The sequence below is a fragment of the Amphiura filiformis genome, chromosome 7, assembly GCF_039555335.1.
Source record: "Amphiura filiformis chromosome 7, Afil_fr2py, whole genome shotgun sequence".
NCBI classification, from domain to species: domain Eukaryota; kingdom Metazoa; phylum Echinodermata; class Ophiuroidea; order Amphilepidida; family Amphiuridae; genus Amphiura; species Amphiura filiformis.
This window is the reverse complement of record NC_092634.1, coordinates 25,142,339-25,158,111: the sequence shown is the minus strand read 5'-3', so window position 1 is coordinate 25,158,111 and position 15,773 is coordinate 25,142,339. Positions and strand designations below refer to the sequence as shown.

General features: G+C 38.5%; 1 protein-coding gene across 1 annotated transcript; it reads right to left on the bottom strand.

The window, feature by feature from the left end:
- Positions 1-407: 407 nt before the first annotated feature.
- LOC140157739 (uncharacterized) lies at positions 408-15,209 on the bottom strand. Its single transcript, XM_072180987.1, has 7 exons — positions 15,066-15,209; positions 11,513-11,609; positions 10,240-10,521; positions 7,486-7,530; positions 5,695-5,813; positions 3,146-3,500; positions 408-586 (listed from the first exon to the last, which is right to left on the bottom strand). Exons 1-7 carry the CDS (start codon positions 15,207-15,209, stop codon positions 408-410), a joined length of 1,221 nt encoding a protein of 406 aa, XP_072037088.1.
- Between the last annotated feature and the right edge of the window lie 564 nt (positions 15,210-15,773).

The window sequence follows — 15,773 nt, the reverse complement described above, 5'->3', positions numbered from 1 at the left end:
CTTCAGGACATCATTAACAGCCATGGTATCAACACTATCTTTTATGCAGACGACACGCGACTCTACCTCACATTCCCTCCAGAGGATAGAGATACAGCAGTCTCCAGAATTGAGAAATGTATCCAGGATGTGAAATTGTGGGCCATCGAAAATAAACTTTTTCTCAATGATGCTAAAACCAAGTTCTTCATTTCAGATCACGCTTTTCAAATACATCATCCCCATCTCCTACTGTTACAATTGGTGGTTCAGAGATCAAAGCGTCATGGTGCGTTCGCAATCTTGGTGTCCATTTCGACGACGAGCAAAGGTGCTCTCACAGTAATTCTTCAGACGGCCAAATTCGCAATTTTTAGATGATACAACATGTGCGCCTGGTTCACACTTTTGTTACATCGCTTTTGGATTCATGCAATTCTGCCCTGTATGGTCTTCCTTGTTCCGATATCAACAAGCTTTAACGAGTCCAGAATACGGCTGCCAGACTTGTCGCACGCGATCTCATCACAAACATCTTTCTTCAGTTCTTCATTCCCTTCACTGACTCGGTCAAACAGCGTACAGCTTATAAGATCCTTCTTCTCACCTATAAAGCGATCAACGACCTTGCTCCACGCTACATATCTGACATCATTTCATTGTACAAGCCCAAACGCCATCTTCGCCATCTTCCAAAACTCTTCTGTCTGTTACACGCCGCTCATCTACTCAGTTTTACGGCGATAGAGCTTTTAAGGCCAGCTGCACCGCACTGTGGAACACCTTACCAGAAAACATCCGCTCCGCCCATCTGCTGCTTGTTTCCAAAAATTGCTCAAGACACACATGTTTCAAAATTTGTAATACCCTGCTTCATCAAGAACCAGATGCTGAAGATCTTGGTTGTGGATGCATGTGCTAGCAACTTCTGCTCCACCAGGGTTGTGTGTTTTGCTTATTTTTCTTGTGCTCGGGTTCCCTGCTTGTTTCAAGAGCCGGATGCTAAGGATCTAGGCTGAGGATGCATGTACTGGCTAACCTCTGCTCCTCCAGAGTTCCATATAATATTTTGTCTTTATATGTTCCTGATAACCAGTTTCATTAATGCTTTTATAATTGTTGTATTTATGATTGAATTGTTTATCATTATACTTTGTTTGCATCTTAATGTTGCTCATATGTACTGGTGACCTCTTCGTTATTCAAGGGTTCCCTATTTACTCTTGCCTTTGCGTGTTCCTCATATTGGTTCATATTTTGATTCATTTTGCATTATATTTTGCATATATATTGTATCTTTGTTAATTGCTTGATCACAATATTTGGTTTTGTTTTCATAATTATTAATGATCTTTCCAATAATTGATCATTAGTGGTTTCATATAGTTTGTTGAAATGTATTATGCTCTTATGTTATGTATTCTGATGTTTGTTTAGATGTTTTGCCTGCATTAAAATATTGTTGTTTGACATGTTCTTTTTTTGCCGAGGGCGTGGATGCTGGTCATCCATACTCTCTTTTTATTACTTGCCATTTGTAATTTTTTTTATGTTATATATTTGCTTTGATATATTTGTAGCTTACTTTCATATTATATCATTATGTTGCTTGCCTATATTTTGTGGTTCTATAACTGTATTTTACTTTTATTGCTTGCCTGCTTTTGTAAAACCATCACATTTGAGTTTCAGCCTTTGGCCTTGTTTTGCTCTCCTTCTGACTGTATTCTGAGGCATGTTGGTTCTTTTAATGTTTTTTATGTTTGTATATTTTGTTGTAAAGCGCATTGAGGCTCTTCGTAATAATGTGCTATATTAAGTGTCTGTATTCATCGGCTAGCACCAAGTATGATGGTGTGCACATGCATGACCAAATTTGTGCATGCTCACCAAACGAAGTTTGCCCTACCAAAAAATAAACAGGGTGGAGATAATTATGAAAGATTTTGAACAAACCCTAACTTTTACTCATTATTGACGGTTTTGCCGATCATGGTTGGTAGGTATCATCACTGATGGTAGTTGATCCTTACTTCCAATTGGAGGTATCCCAACCATAGGTGAAACCGTCATTAGTGAGAAAAAGTTTGGTTTTGTTAAAAAAATCTTTTATAATTAGAGGTTAATAACTGCGCATCGGTTATTTGGAGGGCATTGTGAAAAATCTAAACATTTTGCCTTTGGAACCGAGGGATATTCCGAGGTCCAAAGCAAAATGTTTAGATTTTTCACAATGCCCGATATATTACCGATGCAAAGTTATTAACCTCATTCATAACCGCTCACTTTAATCTCTTCACCTTACAAAATAACACAAAATTTTGCTCAAACGTTTATAAAAATAGATGACTTTTATATCTTCCCTTTCCAAAAATCGATCAGGCTAAAACATGACGACCAATAACAAAAGTGCGATCACAATCTGTTCAAATATGGTAGCGCCGCAATCCAAATATGGCAGCCAACGCTACAAGAGTTTGTTCGACGCACAACAACACGCAAACGCCGGTCAATTGTGTGCGACATTGGAACAATTACGCATTTTGCGGTCAATTGTGAGATATTAATGACCTCGATTTATGTTCGCTTTTCACAAATAACTAAATGTAATTGGATCGCACGCATCGCGTTTATTAATGAGGTTATGAATGTTTAATAACAAACCTAATAAATCTATTTAGTGGGGAGGAGCAGACTGCATCTTATATCCCAACCCCCAATGGACAGTAGTGTCATTATTACTGTTGTCTACGCTATTGGCTTGGCACCTAAAATGGGGATGGAGAAGCGGAAAAAGGGGACAAGAAGAAGGGGAGAAAAGATAAAGAAGAGCAAAAAATAGGGACAATACCATTCCCCCGGCCGGACTGACAATGCTGGCCAAGCGCCTGTGACAAGCCAATGGCAATTACACAACCAATGGCAGTAATGCACTAAATAGTGTGCAGAGCATAATTTCCAAGGAAACCTTGCCCCAGTAATTTTAGAACTAACTCATCGCCCTATTTCAACTTTGACCTCATGTCATATACACCACTTCTGCATTCATATATTGCGTACTTTATAAATCCCATCCACTTTCCAGACTTTATTCCCTTCCTCATCGTGAGCCGTAACTGGTACAAATAGTTCACATTTCTCGCTTTCAACTCGATAATCAACTCACTCATTGGTTCTACGGTCCCTGGAAGAACAAACTCCCAACGATCCACCTCGCTGGTCTCGGCACACCGTCTACTACCGATGCAAACTGTGTGCGAAGCTCCAAGACCCACTTCGCCTCCCCCGATCAGGGGCAAATTAATTTCAATCTCTGCATCGGTTGAAATCGATGTTTGATCCTCCCATTGTATCTCATAAGTCCTGGCGGTGGTTTTTGTTTGGGATGTTTTCCACGTGGCTGATTGCTGCGTGGTGGTGTTGTTTTTCTGGTGAAATTTTCCAAGAGTTTGAGGTTTCTTCACGATCTGTGCTTTTGCCAAGTCAAAATCTACTTTGTCTACAACTGCATGAGATGATACCTGCAAGATAAGATGAAATTTGGATGTTTTCTGTCATTAGGCCAAAAAAAACCATGTTCGTTTCCTGTAGCAGGTCTAAAAAGTCAAATGCAAAATGCTTCTTTTTTTTTTATCCATGTCCTGAAACTGCAAATTGGAACAGGAATTTACAGTAGGTCACTCCGACACTCACATTTGTTTGTAGTGTAAACGTTTACTCCAGTATGTATTATTTTTTTCAATTTTTCCAGGTTTTTTTTTTCAAAAGTGAAAAAAAAAATCTAAATGCGCAAAAAAGCTGTCAAAAACGAAATGCGAGCGAGCGTGCTACGGGAAACAAACTTGTTTTTTTTTTGCCTTATTATAATTTACAACATAGAAACTCAACATTACAATTGTATAACATTGACAATTCCTTACCAAATATCCTTCAGGGTGCATTATAAGAAGTTTTATAGGCAAAATATTTAATTCTCGATCATCAGCTTTTGAGGATTTACCAATCAAGGTTTTCGAATAAGGTCATAGGCAAGGTCAAGGTTCGGTCATGCAGGTTGTGTGATCATGTTATTCCATGAAAAGTACACTGACGCAGAAGGTACATCCTCTCATGATCAAGATATTTTGCTATAGTTGAAACAAATCTTAAACATAAATCAGGGCTTCCCTTCACAGTTTGCACTGATTACCTTCCCTGCAAGAGGTATTCTCAAGATATTAAAAAAAGCTTTAAACAAGGCAGAGTTGAAATCTATTGAGCATATGAGTAATGCAACTATGCAGCATGTGCAGCGCTGTAGCAAGGTTGAAAAATGTGGGGCAGCCATCGCAGATGTGGGGCAGCCAAAATACAAATTATATGCCCAAATTGAACTAAAGAGACCATATTTCCTCGAATAAATGCCCCCGGGGGTGTTGCATTTTCCAAACGGGGGCGTTTATTAGAGGTCATTTTTAGTACGATAATTCCTGTTAAAATCATTAGGTACACTTAAAATAAAACTAAAATAACGTACTATGAACAAGAAACACTGACTTCGATGTAGATTTTAGTCGATCTGATGCTATTATCGGCCATGTGAGCTACTTGGTAAGCTTAGTACACAAGATAACATGGAAATACCAGCATTTTTGAAACATCTTGGTTGAAAAAAGTGGTGGGGCGTTTATTTGAGGGGGGGCGACTATTCGAGGAAATACAGTATTAAAAAAAAAAAAAAATTTCAGCTCCGCAAATAAACCATGAACCACAGAATAAGTGTCGTCTAGCTTCAATCAAAAAGTGTCACATATAATGGACCAATATGCCATAATATTATTGCTGTGTTTTAACCCTATGAGAACTAGCTGCCTATTGGTCAAAACAAAGTTTTCATTATCAATTTGACCAATCAGCAACATTGTTAGAATAATTTCACCACGCAAAAAATTTGGGGTGAATTATTTGCAAAGCTCCATTCTGATTGGTGATTAAAGTGAAGATATCACATAATTGACCAATCAGAGGCAATGTTTGATCGGCAGGTAGTGCTCAGGGGGTTACCCACAGTATAGCCACAGCGGGAGATACCAATCTGAAAGACTGACAGAGTGCTTAGTTATAAATCGTTGAATAAGCATCGGCTGGCCAAAAGTGTCACAAAATAGTGGACCGATATGCCAAAATAGTCGAAGCCGTGTCAAGAGCCTGACTAAAGGACGGTAAAAGCAGTAATGTGGGGCAGTACACTGCAGGAGACCAGTCTGAAGGGCTATTTGTAGAAGAGGTGGACCTAGGATTTGACAAATTGTCACACTACTGGGGATAGAGGCTAAAATTGACTGCTAGTATCCTTGATGGGACCCTTGACTGTTAGTGTTAGTACCCAGAAATATGCTGATTTTGTATGGTTTGTTACACTTGATGATAGGGTACTTATATGCTCCTGGCCTCTGCATTCAAACATGATATATACATTGTACTCCTAATTACTGGCAGTTTGACAATGGTCACACCAGTCCTAAGTCGCTCATTCAAAGCAATAATTTTATAAACATAAATTTCTCACTTTTACCATTTCCATGTTGACCAAACGTTACAAAATGTAACTGTTGGTCCCTCCATCTTTTCTTTAAGCCTGTCACTTCTTAAACAAGTTAAAGTTAGTTCTATACAGTCCTTTAAATCAAAATGCAAGTAGAGTGTAGAATCTTACCATCACCATTAAATACCCACCTTAGCCTTAATATTTTTCCTGGCATCACTTGGAGATCTGTTCCTCCATCTGAATCTCTTGCTGACGCTCCTCCTTAAACGCTTGAATATACCAGACTCCCGTCTCTTTGGTGAAGCTCCTGAAAGGACCAAAATGAAGAGGTAAATATTTATGAACTCAGGGGTTCATTGAATTAGGCCATTGTAAAACTTCCCCAGTTCCCTCCGATCTTTATGTCAGGCATGAGACTGCACTTTCCTAAAAAAACTGAAAATGCATGTGAAATTGGGCAAAACGTACCCAAAACAGGCTGAAATTAAATAAAGTTGCAGAAATTTTGACTTAAAAAAAATGAACTCGGTTTTAAAACTGAAAATTCTCATACCTGTGATGTTCATGTCATCGCAAAACCTTAGACTGGTTACTTCTGGCTACTGATGTTTGCCTAGAGGCTAGATGGGATTTTGCTAACTAAAGCTCCATTTAAAACACTATGTTAAAATCTTGGAAAAAATGGGGCTGCTGGTAGCAAAGTTGCCAGCATTTTCTGGGTTTTCTTACATAGAATTTGTCTGGGTTTATTTTTACAGAATTTTCCTGTTTATCATCTTTGGGGACCATTGACAAACACTTGTTAGCGGGGACTGATGCAAAAAATTGTCATCACAAAATTTGTTTGGGTCCCCCTTTCAGATCGTAAAAATTTTAGGCCCCCTCCCCTTTTTTGACATGAAAATTATGGGTCAACCCAATAGAAAATCATACAAACTCACTTTTCCCAGGAAAATGTGTAGTCATTTTTCGAAGGCCCCCCTTAGGAGGGTCAAAACTTTTATGCCCCCCCCCCTTTGCATCAGCCCCCTAACAAGTGTTTGTGAATGGTCCCTTGGTAATGCAATTTTCTTATTTGGAAACAGGTGTTTTTTTAATGCAATAGCCATAAAAACTCAGCTAATTCTGGCAACAGCAAGTGGAATTTTAAATAGCTGTAGTAGGGACAGTACTCAAGTGCCATTTTGGCGAAAATGAGTTATTGACTGTTTTGAAGTCTTTGGGGTTTAGCAATTTTTTTCTCAAAATTTTGGCCGATATGACCCCTCAGAAATAGGGGTCACGTGAGGGGTCAACTGGGGTCAAATTTTCAAATTGGTCAGATCACTATCAAATTAGTGTCAAATTGCTCGTTGGGTCATAAGGATTACAAAAATATATGGTTTGTCATATCTACAACATTTAGTTAAGGAGTTATAAGCTCAAGGTCAACCAAAGGTCAAACGAGGTCAAATTTTAAGCAACATCCGATTTACACAAATGATACATCAAATTGTTCCTCTCTATATGGGCATTCCAAAAATATATACTTGTAACTTATATTGCCATTCAATTTTGAGAAAAATCCATTTGTTTACAGCTGACCACTGATTGTAGTGGAAAAAAGATTCAAGTGCAAGATATCGATTATTGATTATAGAAAATCAATAAGTAACAATGTATTAATTTATAGCTGTAAAAGAATAATAGTGAATATAAAATTACTCCTGCAAGTTTTAGTACAAAATAATAAAGTTTGTGATCAGCAGATAAATTTCAAAACTTTAGACCCCATTTTCTCAGAACTAGTATTTTGGCACGTGAGCACTTCTTCCACTACAGTCTTCAAGTGGAATTTTAAATAGCTGTAGTAGGGACAAATATTTCATGTCCTTTTGATTTAACAATTTAGTAACGTGTCAAAAGTCACGTACGGTTCTCAGGATTGCAAACTTGACAAAATCATAACTTTTTTTGATCTGTTGAAATACAAAACTTACCTTTATCTCTTACAGTGTGTGTTCCCTTGGTTCTGTTTAAAGCAGCTGTAATGAAATAAATAGAAAGCTTTGTCCTATCACATGGGAGGAGATTCTTGTAACAGATTTTTAGAGGGCATATAATGTGATGCAAAAGTACAATGAGTCGGATGCCGGGAATATTGATTTTGAGATATAACCAATAATAATTAATAATAATTCAACTACTTTTGTATTGAGAATGGCTCATATAATGAGATTGAAAACTGAATTTTGATTTTGATCGACATCAGACTCATTTTGCTTGATCGCATCACATATAGCTATGTACAACCTCTCCATGTACTGTGTGACCACATTGCTGTTGTATGGAACTTTAATACTGTATACCTGTGACCAGGGCCACTGGGCAGTACTAGTAGCTCAGTTCCTGTAGCCTGAGTCACTCCGCAGTGGCGTAGCGTCATATGCATACCTGCCAACATTGAAAACCTAGAAAACAGAGTACATGGCGAACGTAGGGCGCGAAGCGCCCGTAGTATCGCCTCTGACGGCGGGGGGTCCAGGGGCCCGCTTAAGGGCCCTTGGTGTGGTCCAGGGGCAAAGCCCCGGTGGGGGTTGAGGGGGCGAAGCCCCCCAAGGCTAGAGGGTTTCTACACAGTAAAAACCCTTATAAGCCCCTTCACATTAGACACATTTTCTAGAAAAACAACAAGGTGAAAATGAAGCCCTAGGCTTTTATACACTAGCTTTGAGGAGGGATTTATACTCTATATCTAGCAACAATTTCAACACATATTTGATGACTACAACCTTTGAAAAAAATGTGAAAAAACATTCTGGGACTTGTTTTTATAAGTTTGAAAAATATGCTTCCTTCACACAGAAAATGTGCTTTTAAAAATGCAGTTTCCAATACTTTTGTACATAACGATCATTCGTTGAAGCGATTTTTTGGCTTTATAACAAGGCCTACGTGACTGATAGGACATTGATATGATGCACAATACAAAGGTGAAAATTTTTTTAAAAATCCATTTTTTCTTAATGTTTTTTTGGCAACTTGAGAACCTCTAGACCTATTCTGAAGGTTGCATTTGAGGAGGGATTTATACTCCATATCTGGCAACAATTTCAACACATATTTGATGACTGCAACCTTTGAAAAAATGTGAAAAAACATTCTGGGACTTGTTTTTACAAGTTTGACAAATATGCTTCCTTCACATAGAAAATGTGCTTTTAAAAATGCAGTTTCCTATACTTTTGTACATAACGATCATTCGTTGAAGCGATTTTTTGGCATTATAACAGGGCCTACGTAACTGATAGGACACTGATATGATGCACAATACAAAGTTAAAAATTCAGAAAAAAAAACATTTAACAAAAAAAAACAACATTTGACTTTGGAGAAACACTAGACGTATTCTGAAGTGCTAGGATCATTCACAGATGATTTGAAAAATAAAAATTGGAAAACATTACAAAAACATTACAGTTTGTTATCTTTAATATGGAAACCACTAACTAATGTTTACCTCTTCATCTATCACAATATTATACATGCATTGGTTTTCCATGCATTTTATAATATGTGCTAGATGAAGAGGTAAACATTAGTTAGTGGTTTGCATATTAAGGATAACAAACTGTAATTTTTTTGTAATTTTTTCCAATTGTTTTCAAATTAACTGTGAATGATCCTAGCACTTCAGAATAGGTCCAGTGGTTCTCCAAAGTCGCCGAAAACTTTGGAAAGGAAATTTAAAAATAATTATTAAAAAAACAAAAAAAAACAAACAAATTTTTAATTTTTTTTTCAGAATCGGAGTACTCCGATTTTCGGGGTTTAAAACTCGAAATCGGAGTAACTCCGCCAAAATCGGAGTAGTTGGCAGGTATGCATATGGGCAGGGGGGCACATGCCCCCCAATCGATTGCAAATTTTAGAAAATCCCAAAGGAAAATAGCCGAAAAACGGCCGGTGCCCCCCAATCATGGTCGGTGCCCCCTAATCGGTTGACCCACGCTACGCCACTGTCACTCCGTACTTCCTGTAGCCTGACTGCACTCCAATGCCGTCCCAATTTTGAGTTGTCAGTGTGAGCAACCTCAGACTAACTCAGCAGATGTGATAGGTCATAAGATAAATACAGCTACCAAGTACCGAGGTGTAGCAGAAGGATTGCCCCTCATAACAGAGAGTCATTTTGTAAACCACAGCCTCATCCCCTACTTTTCTAAAAAAAGTTGGCAATTTTTATACCATCGGAAAGCTCTGGCTGAATGTTTGTGTGCAAAAAAATGTCTTGCAGATTTAGAATCGCTTGGCAAAAATATCATCAAACTTGTATTTATGTTCTGTTAACAAAACAAAACATTATCTCTAACAGAAAAATAAGAAAAGATAATTACTTGTAATCATTCAATAAGTTAACAAATTATAGTACAGAAAACTGTATAGCTCACCTTCTACATTAGGTCGCAAACTTATCAATCACCCCACTTAGGTACAGCTCATATTCCAATCACCAATTTTGGAAATTTTATTCTTACAGGGAAAATTACCCCTCCCCCTGCAATTTTTCAGAGATAAAATTGGGACAGCAACGAGTAAAATGTCATTAAAATGACTATAAATGGGTAAAAATTGACAAATGGGGACAACAATTTGGCATTTCCCCCTACAATGGGACAAGAAAATGACAAATGAGACAAAAATTTGGCTTTACCCCCCTCCCCCCCCCCACCCACTACACCCCCTGTTCTCACCTCCTTGAGCTTGCTGTAAGGAATACTGCGATAAACCAAATGTCTCTACAAAAGCTTTCTGGCACACGGCCCTTTCTGTGTTATTCTCAACTGGAATCTTGTAGATGAAGTACTGCCTCGTATCCGGGGGACCTTCCTGATGAGGATGGATATACTGACTTACGTATAGCACACCCTTGGTAGTTTTTGCCTGTTGACAAGTTTGTTTGATGTCTTCTGATATGGTTTTTAGACAATCTCGTCCTTTGCAGCATTCATCATTCGCACAACCACTATCAACCTCTGTGATATAAAAGATTCAGAACATGAAAAACATTATTTTTTAAAGGAAGTCCATTGTATAAACTGAATTAAAATGGTTGATACTGATGAGAGTGTCACACTGTCATTTTAAACTTAATCAAGAAACTATTAAAAATTTAAACTATGGCAAATTGACTCCTGTGACATCGATATTGGGTTTTGTAAACAAATAACACATGATTTCTGAAGTGCTCGCAATATGTAAACACCTAAACACTACGTATTTTCTCATCGGTTTTGTATTTTGTCACTTTAGATTTCACAAAATAATTGTTTTTACGGGAAGTGTACATTGTTAATCTCTGTGTCAGCCTGTTTGACTACAAAATACAAAAGAAACAGAAAAAATGCGATGCTATTTGAAAATCAATCTTTGGTTTGTTTTTAAATATTTATCATCTGTTTACTCTCTATGGTGTGACGACAACCTCAGTGGCCGCAGTTGAGATTGGATTTGGATCAAGAGGTTTTCTTTCTCTTGACCCAAAGGCTGACAGTAAAATTGTTCACTTGATTGTTGGGAGTGGCCTTCTTTTCCTTGTTCTTTGTCTTCAAATCTGTTTCTTGTTTCTCTTTCCATATAGGCCAGCATGCTTATAGGCTTTTTAGCCTGGCTTTCAAGAGCATTTTGTTTGAGCCTGGTCCCATCAGGACCCAAGCGTGTCTCCACACGGAGCGACAGTTTAAACAAACAAACAAACAAACATGATGCGTACTATGAGCTGGCAAAATTGCACAGGGGCGCCGAGCGTCAAGCAAAATTAATCGTGCATGCCGGGATTGCTGGTGCGGTACTTGCGTTTGGATGCAGATGTCTTGAATGCTGGACCCAATATCGATTGATTGGTAACGTCTGGGAAAATTAACAAATAATAAGGGCCTCCCTCACCAAATTTTGAGAAAGTCCGGACAATATTAGTCTGGGACGATATACATTTATTTGTTTATTTTATTTGGCCTTATCTCTTACCATGCTTCAAGTTAAGGTCTTGCAGATCTCTAGCCATGGTCTCTACATCTGCCATTTTAGGAGTCTCTTTCACATTTGCCTTTGTGCTTTTCATTTTCTACAAATTATGAAGTTTACAACAACTTCCTGGAGGTAACAAAACAATAGATATTAATTTCATCATCTTGCCCATCATTAGTAGGTTTATAATATATTCATAACCTCTGTGTATCACACCACTTGCATCCCAATCAAATTGCTTGCAAATGATATTATTAGTTAGTACTCCCTCTCATTTGTTTACTCCCTGTTGTATTTCAAAGAACAAACGGGGGTAAAGATTTTATCCTTTAGTGAACATGAATTTTATTATCTTCCAACTTGTTCGTAAACTTTGCTGAAGCAATTTAGCTTTATGATCTTACTGAAAAGTAGTCTAGTTTTTTCCTTGCAATGCAGCCATGGTGAACATGAAGTATGTGTGCGAGTCTTAGGATATTGCACGAGTCATGTTACGCAGATGCGCGCATGTTATGCAGGTAATATGGGAAATATTAGTGTATTTTAATGAGGATTACACAGCTAATACAGATTTTATCCAAGTGGTGTTTGACCAATGAGATTTCTTATCAACCAAAGGATAAATGTACATACTTGTATATCGCGGGTTGAGAGCCACAAAGCCTCAACTCACAATCACCTGCCCCCACAAAATGAGCATTTAGCACTATAGAAGATACTGATAGAGTCCATTAATCATGATAAAATTCAATAGACAATAAAGACATTGTGGAGAAAATGTTGAGTTTTGAAGACCAAAGCAAGGAGCCACCTTTATGCTCATTTTGTGAGAGCTGGTCATAGTGAGTTAAGGCTTTAACCCTCAATATACATGCGGACTGCGAAGGTAATATTGACATCCATCAATTACCTCTACGTGTGGCGCAGTGATTTCTGTGAGCACACATTATATGCGGCATAACAGTTCATGTATTTTCAAAACGTACTAGTACTTGTATTTGTATCAGTAACATGTCCCTCGGAATATCCCTCAGGGCTATACGCCCCTTGAGATATTCCTCTGTTCCAAAGGCAAAATGTTTAGATTTTTCACAATGCCTTAATAACCGATGCACAGTTATTAACCTTTAATTCATAACCTCCGCATATCACGCCATGTGCGTCCCAATCAAATTGGTCGTTAGATGATATACGCACACCGGCGCGGAGGTTATTGATATCCATCAATGACAATGAATTTGGCTGAATCCAATAACCTGTGTAAGTTGGGACATGTGTAACTAAACATTACTCATTTTTAAGAGTATGGTTTTAATTAATGCAAAAGTGAACATGCTGATTGGCTGATCAACAGTCACTCATTACAACAAGATGGTGGGGTGTGGAGACCCATGTTGGTCATCAAGCATGTAGAACTTCGAAGCAGGGGTAGCGTTAACCCCCGATCGGGGGTGAATGACCCCTAAATTTAAAAAATATTAATTTTTCACCCTCCATATATTGGGAATGTGCGAGCTCGGGGGTGAACTCTGACACTCTACTTTTGGACCTTACTCCTACCCCTGACTACACTGCAAAATATTTTTCACCCCCGAGATTTAATTTTCACCTCATGTATTTGGATTTTCTGCAAGCTCGGGAGTGAAAAACACAGGAAATTAATAACCCCCGGCTTTCGGGCCTTAATGCTACCCCTGCTTCGAAGGAGCAGTGACTTTGCCTTTAGATGCACTTAATGATCACCACCATGCACATGCATAAATGGAACTCTGAAGAATTAGGACATCTATAAAGGTGAAGCAGATTCACTCCAGACTGAGCCATTCATATCTAGGCACTTTTTATGACAGGGCTAGAATTTTCAGAGATGACATTATTAGCCATTTTTACATATAGTCCAGGACCTGTCCTACAGACCCGTATACATTTTTCAAAGAGGAAAGTTTGAAAGTTGATTCGAGTAGGGTATGCATAGGTCTTCCAAATTCTACTAGGTGGAAAATTCCAAACTCGGGCAAACTCTGTATATGGCCATTTTTCAAAATGGCCGCCAAAATGTACTTATGAACCAGGTAAAATGACAATAACTCTGAAACTACTTGACCTATATAGAAGGGTGATTGAGGTGTCAATCCCCACTAAATCAAAGCTGTCTGATTGAATGAAGGGGGTTTCATGGATGTCTGAGGTCCAGGACACCTGGAATCCAAGATGGCCGCCCGTAGCAACCATACTCATCATATTAGCCAGATGATATGACAATAATTCGTAATCTGCCTGACCTACAAGGGTCATTGAGGTGTCTATCCCCACTAAATCAAGGCTGGCTGAGTGAATGAAGGAGGTTTCATGGCTGTCTGAGGTCCAGGATACCTGAAATCCAAGATGGCCGCCCATAGCAACCATAAATCATCAAATTAGCCAGGTGAAATGACAATAATTCGGAATCTGCTTGACCTACAAGGGTCATTGAGGTGTCTATCCCCACTAAATCAAGGCTGCTGAGTGAATGAAGGAGGTTTCATGGATATCTGAGGTCCAGGACACCTGAAATCCAAGATGGCCACCCATAGCAACCATAAATCATCAAATTAGCCAGGTGAAATGACAATAATTGAATCTGCCTGACCTACAAGGGTCATTGAGGTGTATATCCCCACTAAATCAAGGCTGGCTGAGTGAATGAAAGAGGTTTTATGGATGTCTGAGGTCTAGGACACCTGAAATCCAAGATGGCCACCCGTAGCAACCATAATCATCATATTAGCCAGATGAAATGACAATAATTCGAATCTGCTTGACCTACAAGGGACATTGAGGTCTCTGTCCCTACTAAATCAAGACTGTCTAATTGAATGAAGAGGGTGTCGTGGTTGTCTGATGTCTAGGACACCCACAATCTAAGATGGCCGCCCATGATAGTAACCATATAATATTCACATTAACCAGATGAAATGACAATATCTCGGTAACTATTTAATCTAGAAGAGCAATTAAGGTGTGTAACTTCGCTCAATTAAGTCACACCAAATCCAGATGGCAGTCATAGCAACCACTATAAATCAAATGAAATGTCATCAATTAGAACCTATGTACCAATGAAAATCAAGGCTAGTTTCCATAGTTATCTGAGGTCTTGGACACCTAAAATACAAGATGGCTACACATAGCAACCACATGCATATTTCCACAGTTACAACTCTTGCAAATGATTTGACTCGAGGTATAGGTATATGGAATGTTGCCCACTTAACCAATGTTACGTTATTGATTGTTAATTGTGTTTGTTAATGTTACAGGTGAGTAGAGATTGACAGACATGACAGAGGAAAAGGAAGAAAGTACATCTGAGATCGATGCACTTAATCTCCTTATTCCCAAGCCTGCTCATGCCCCTCCAGACTCTCAAACATGTATCATTTTGTCAAAAGAAGAGCAAGAAATCACAGTCACTTCAGAGTGGTCCAAGAACTTTAAGCTTTTTGTGAACATCATCATCTTTGAGTTCAGCTACCTCTCATCACTGCTCGTACACCATGTACACGTTTCCTACCAGTTTCACCACTCTGAAGTGACTGATTTCTTGCTCTTCTTTTGACAATACATTTTCAGGGTCTGGAGGAGCATGAGCAGGCTTGGGAATAACGAGATTAAGTCCATCGATCTCAGATGTACGTTCTTCCTTTTCCTCTGTCATGTCTGTCAGTCTCTACTCACCTGTAACATTAACAAACAAAATTTAAACAATAAATAACGTAACATTGGTTAAGTGGGCAACATTTCATGTACCTATACCCCGAGTCAAATAATTTGCAAGAGGTATAACTGTGGAAATATGCATATGGTTGCTATGGGTAGCCATCTTGTACTTTAGGTGTCCAAGATCTCAGATAACCATGGAAACTAGCCTTGATTTTCATTGGTACATAGGTTCTAATTGATGACATTTCATTTGATTTATAGTGGTTGCTATGACTGCCATCTGGATTTGGTGTGACTTGATTTAGCGAAGTTACACACCTTAATTGCTCTTCTAGATTAAATAGTTACCGAGATATTGTCATTTCACCTGGTTAATGTGAATATTATATGGCTACTATGGGCGGCCATCTTAGATTGTGGGTATCCTAGACATCAGACAACCACGACACCCTCTTCATTCAATTAGACAGTCTTGATTTAGTAGGGATAGAGACCTCAATGACCCTTGTAGGTCAAGCAGATTCCTAATTATTTTCATTTCATCTGGCGCATCTGTTTA

Coding starts and splice junctions, on each gene's coding strand:
- LOC140157739 (XM_072180987.1), bottom strand. CDS start 15,209: ATGACAGAGGAAAAGGAAGAACGTACATCTGAGATCGATGGACTTAAT. Junction 7,531..10,239: donor CTTACAGCAAGCTCAAGGAG/GTGAGAACAGGG, acceptor ATTTCATTACAG/CTGCTTTAAACAGAACCAAG. Junction 5,814..7,485: donor ACACACTGTAAGAGATAAAG/GTAAGTTTTGTA, acceptor TGGTCCTTTCAG/GAGCTTCACCAAAGAGACGG.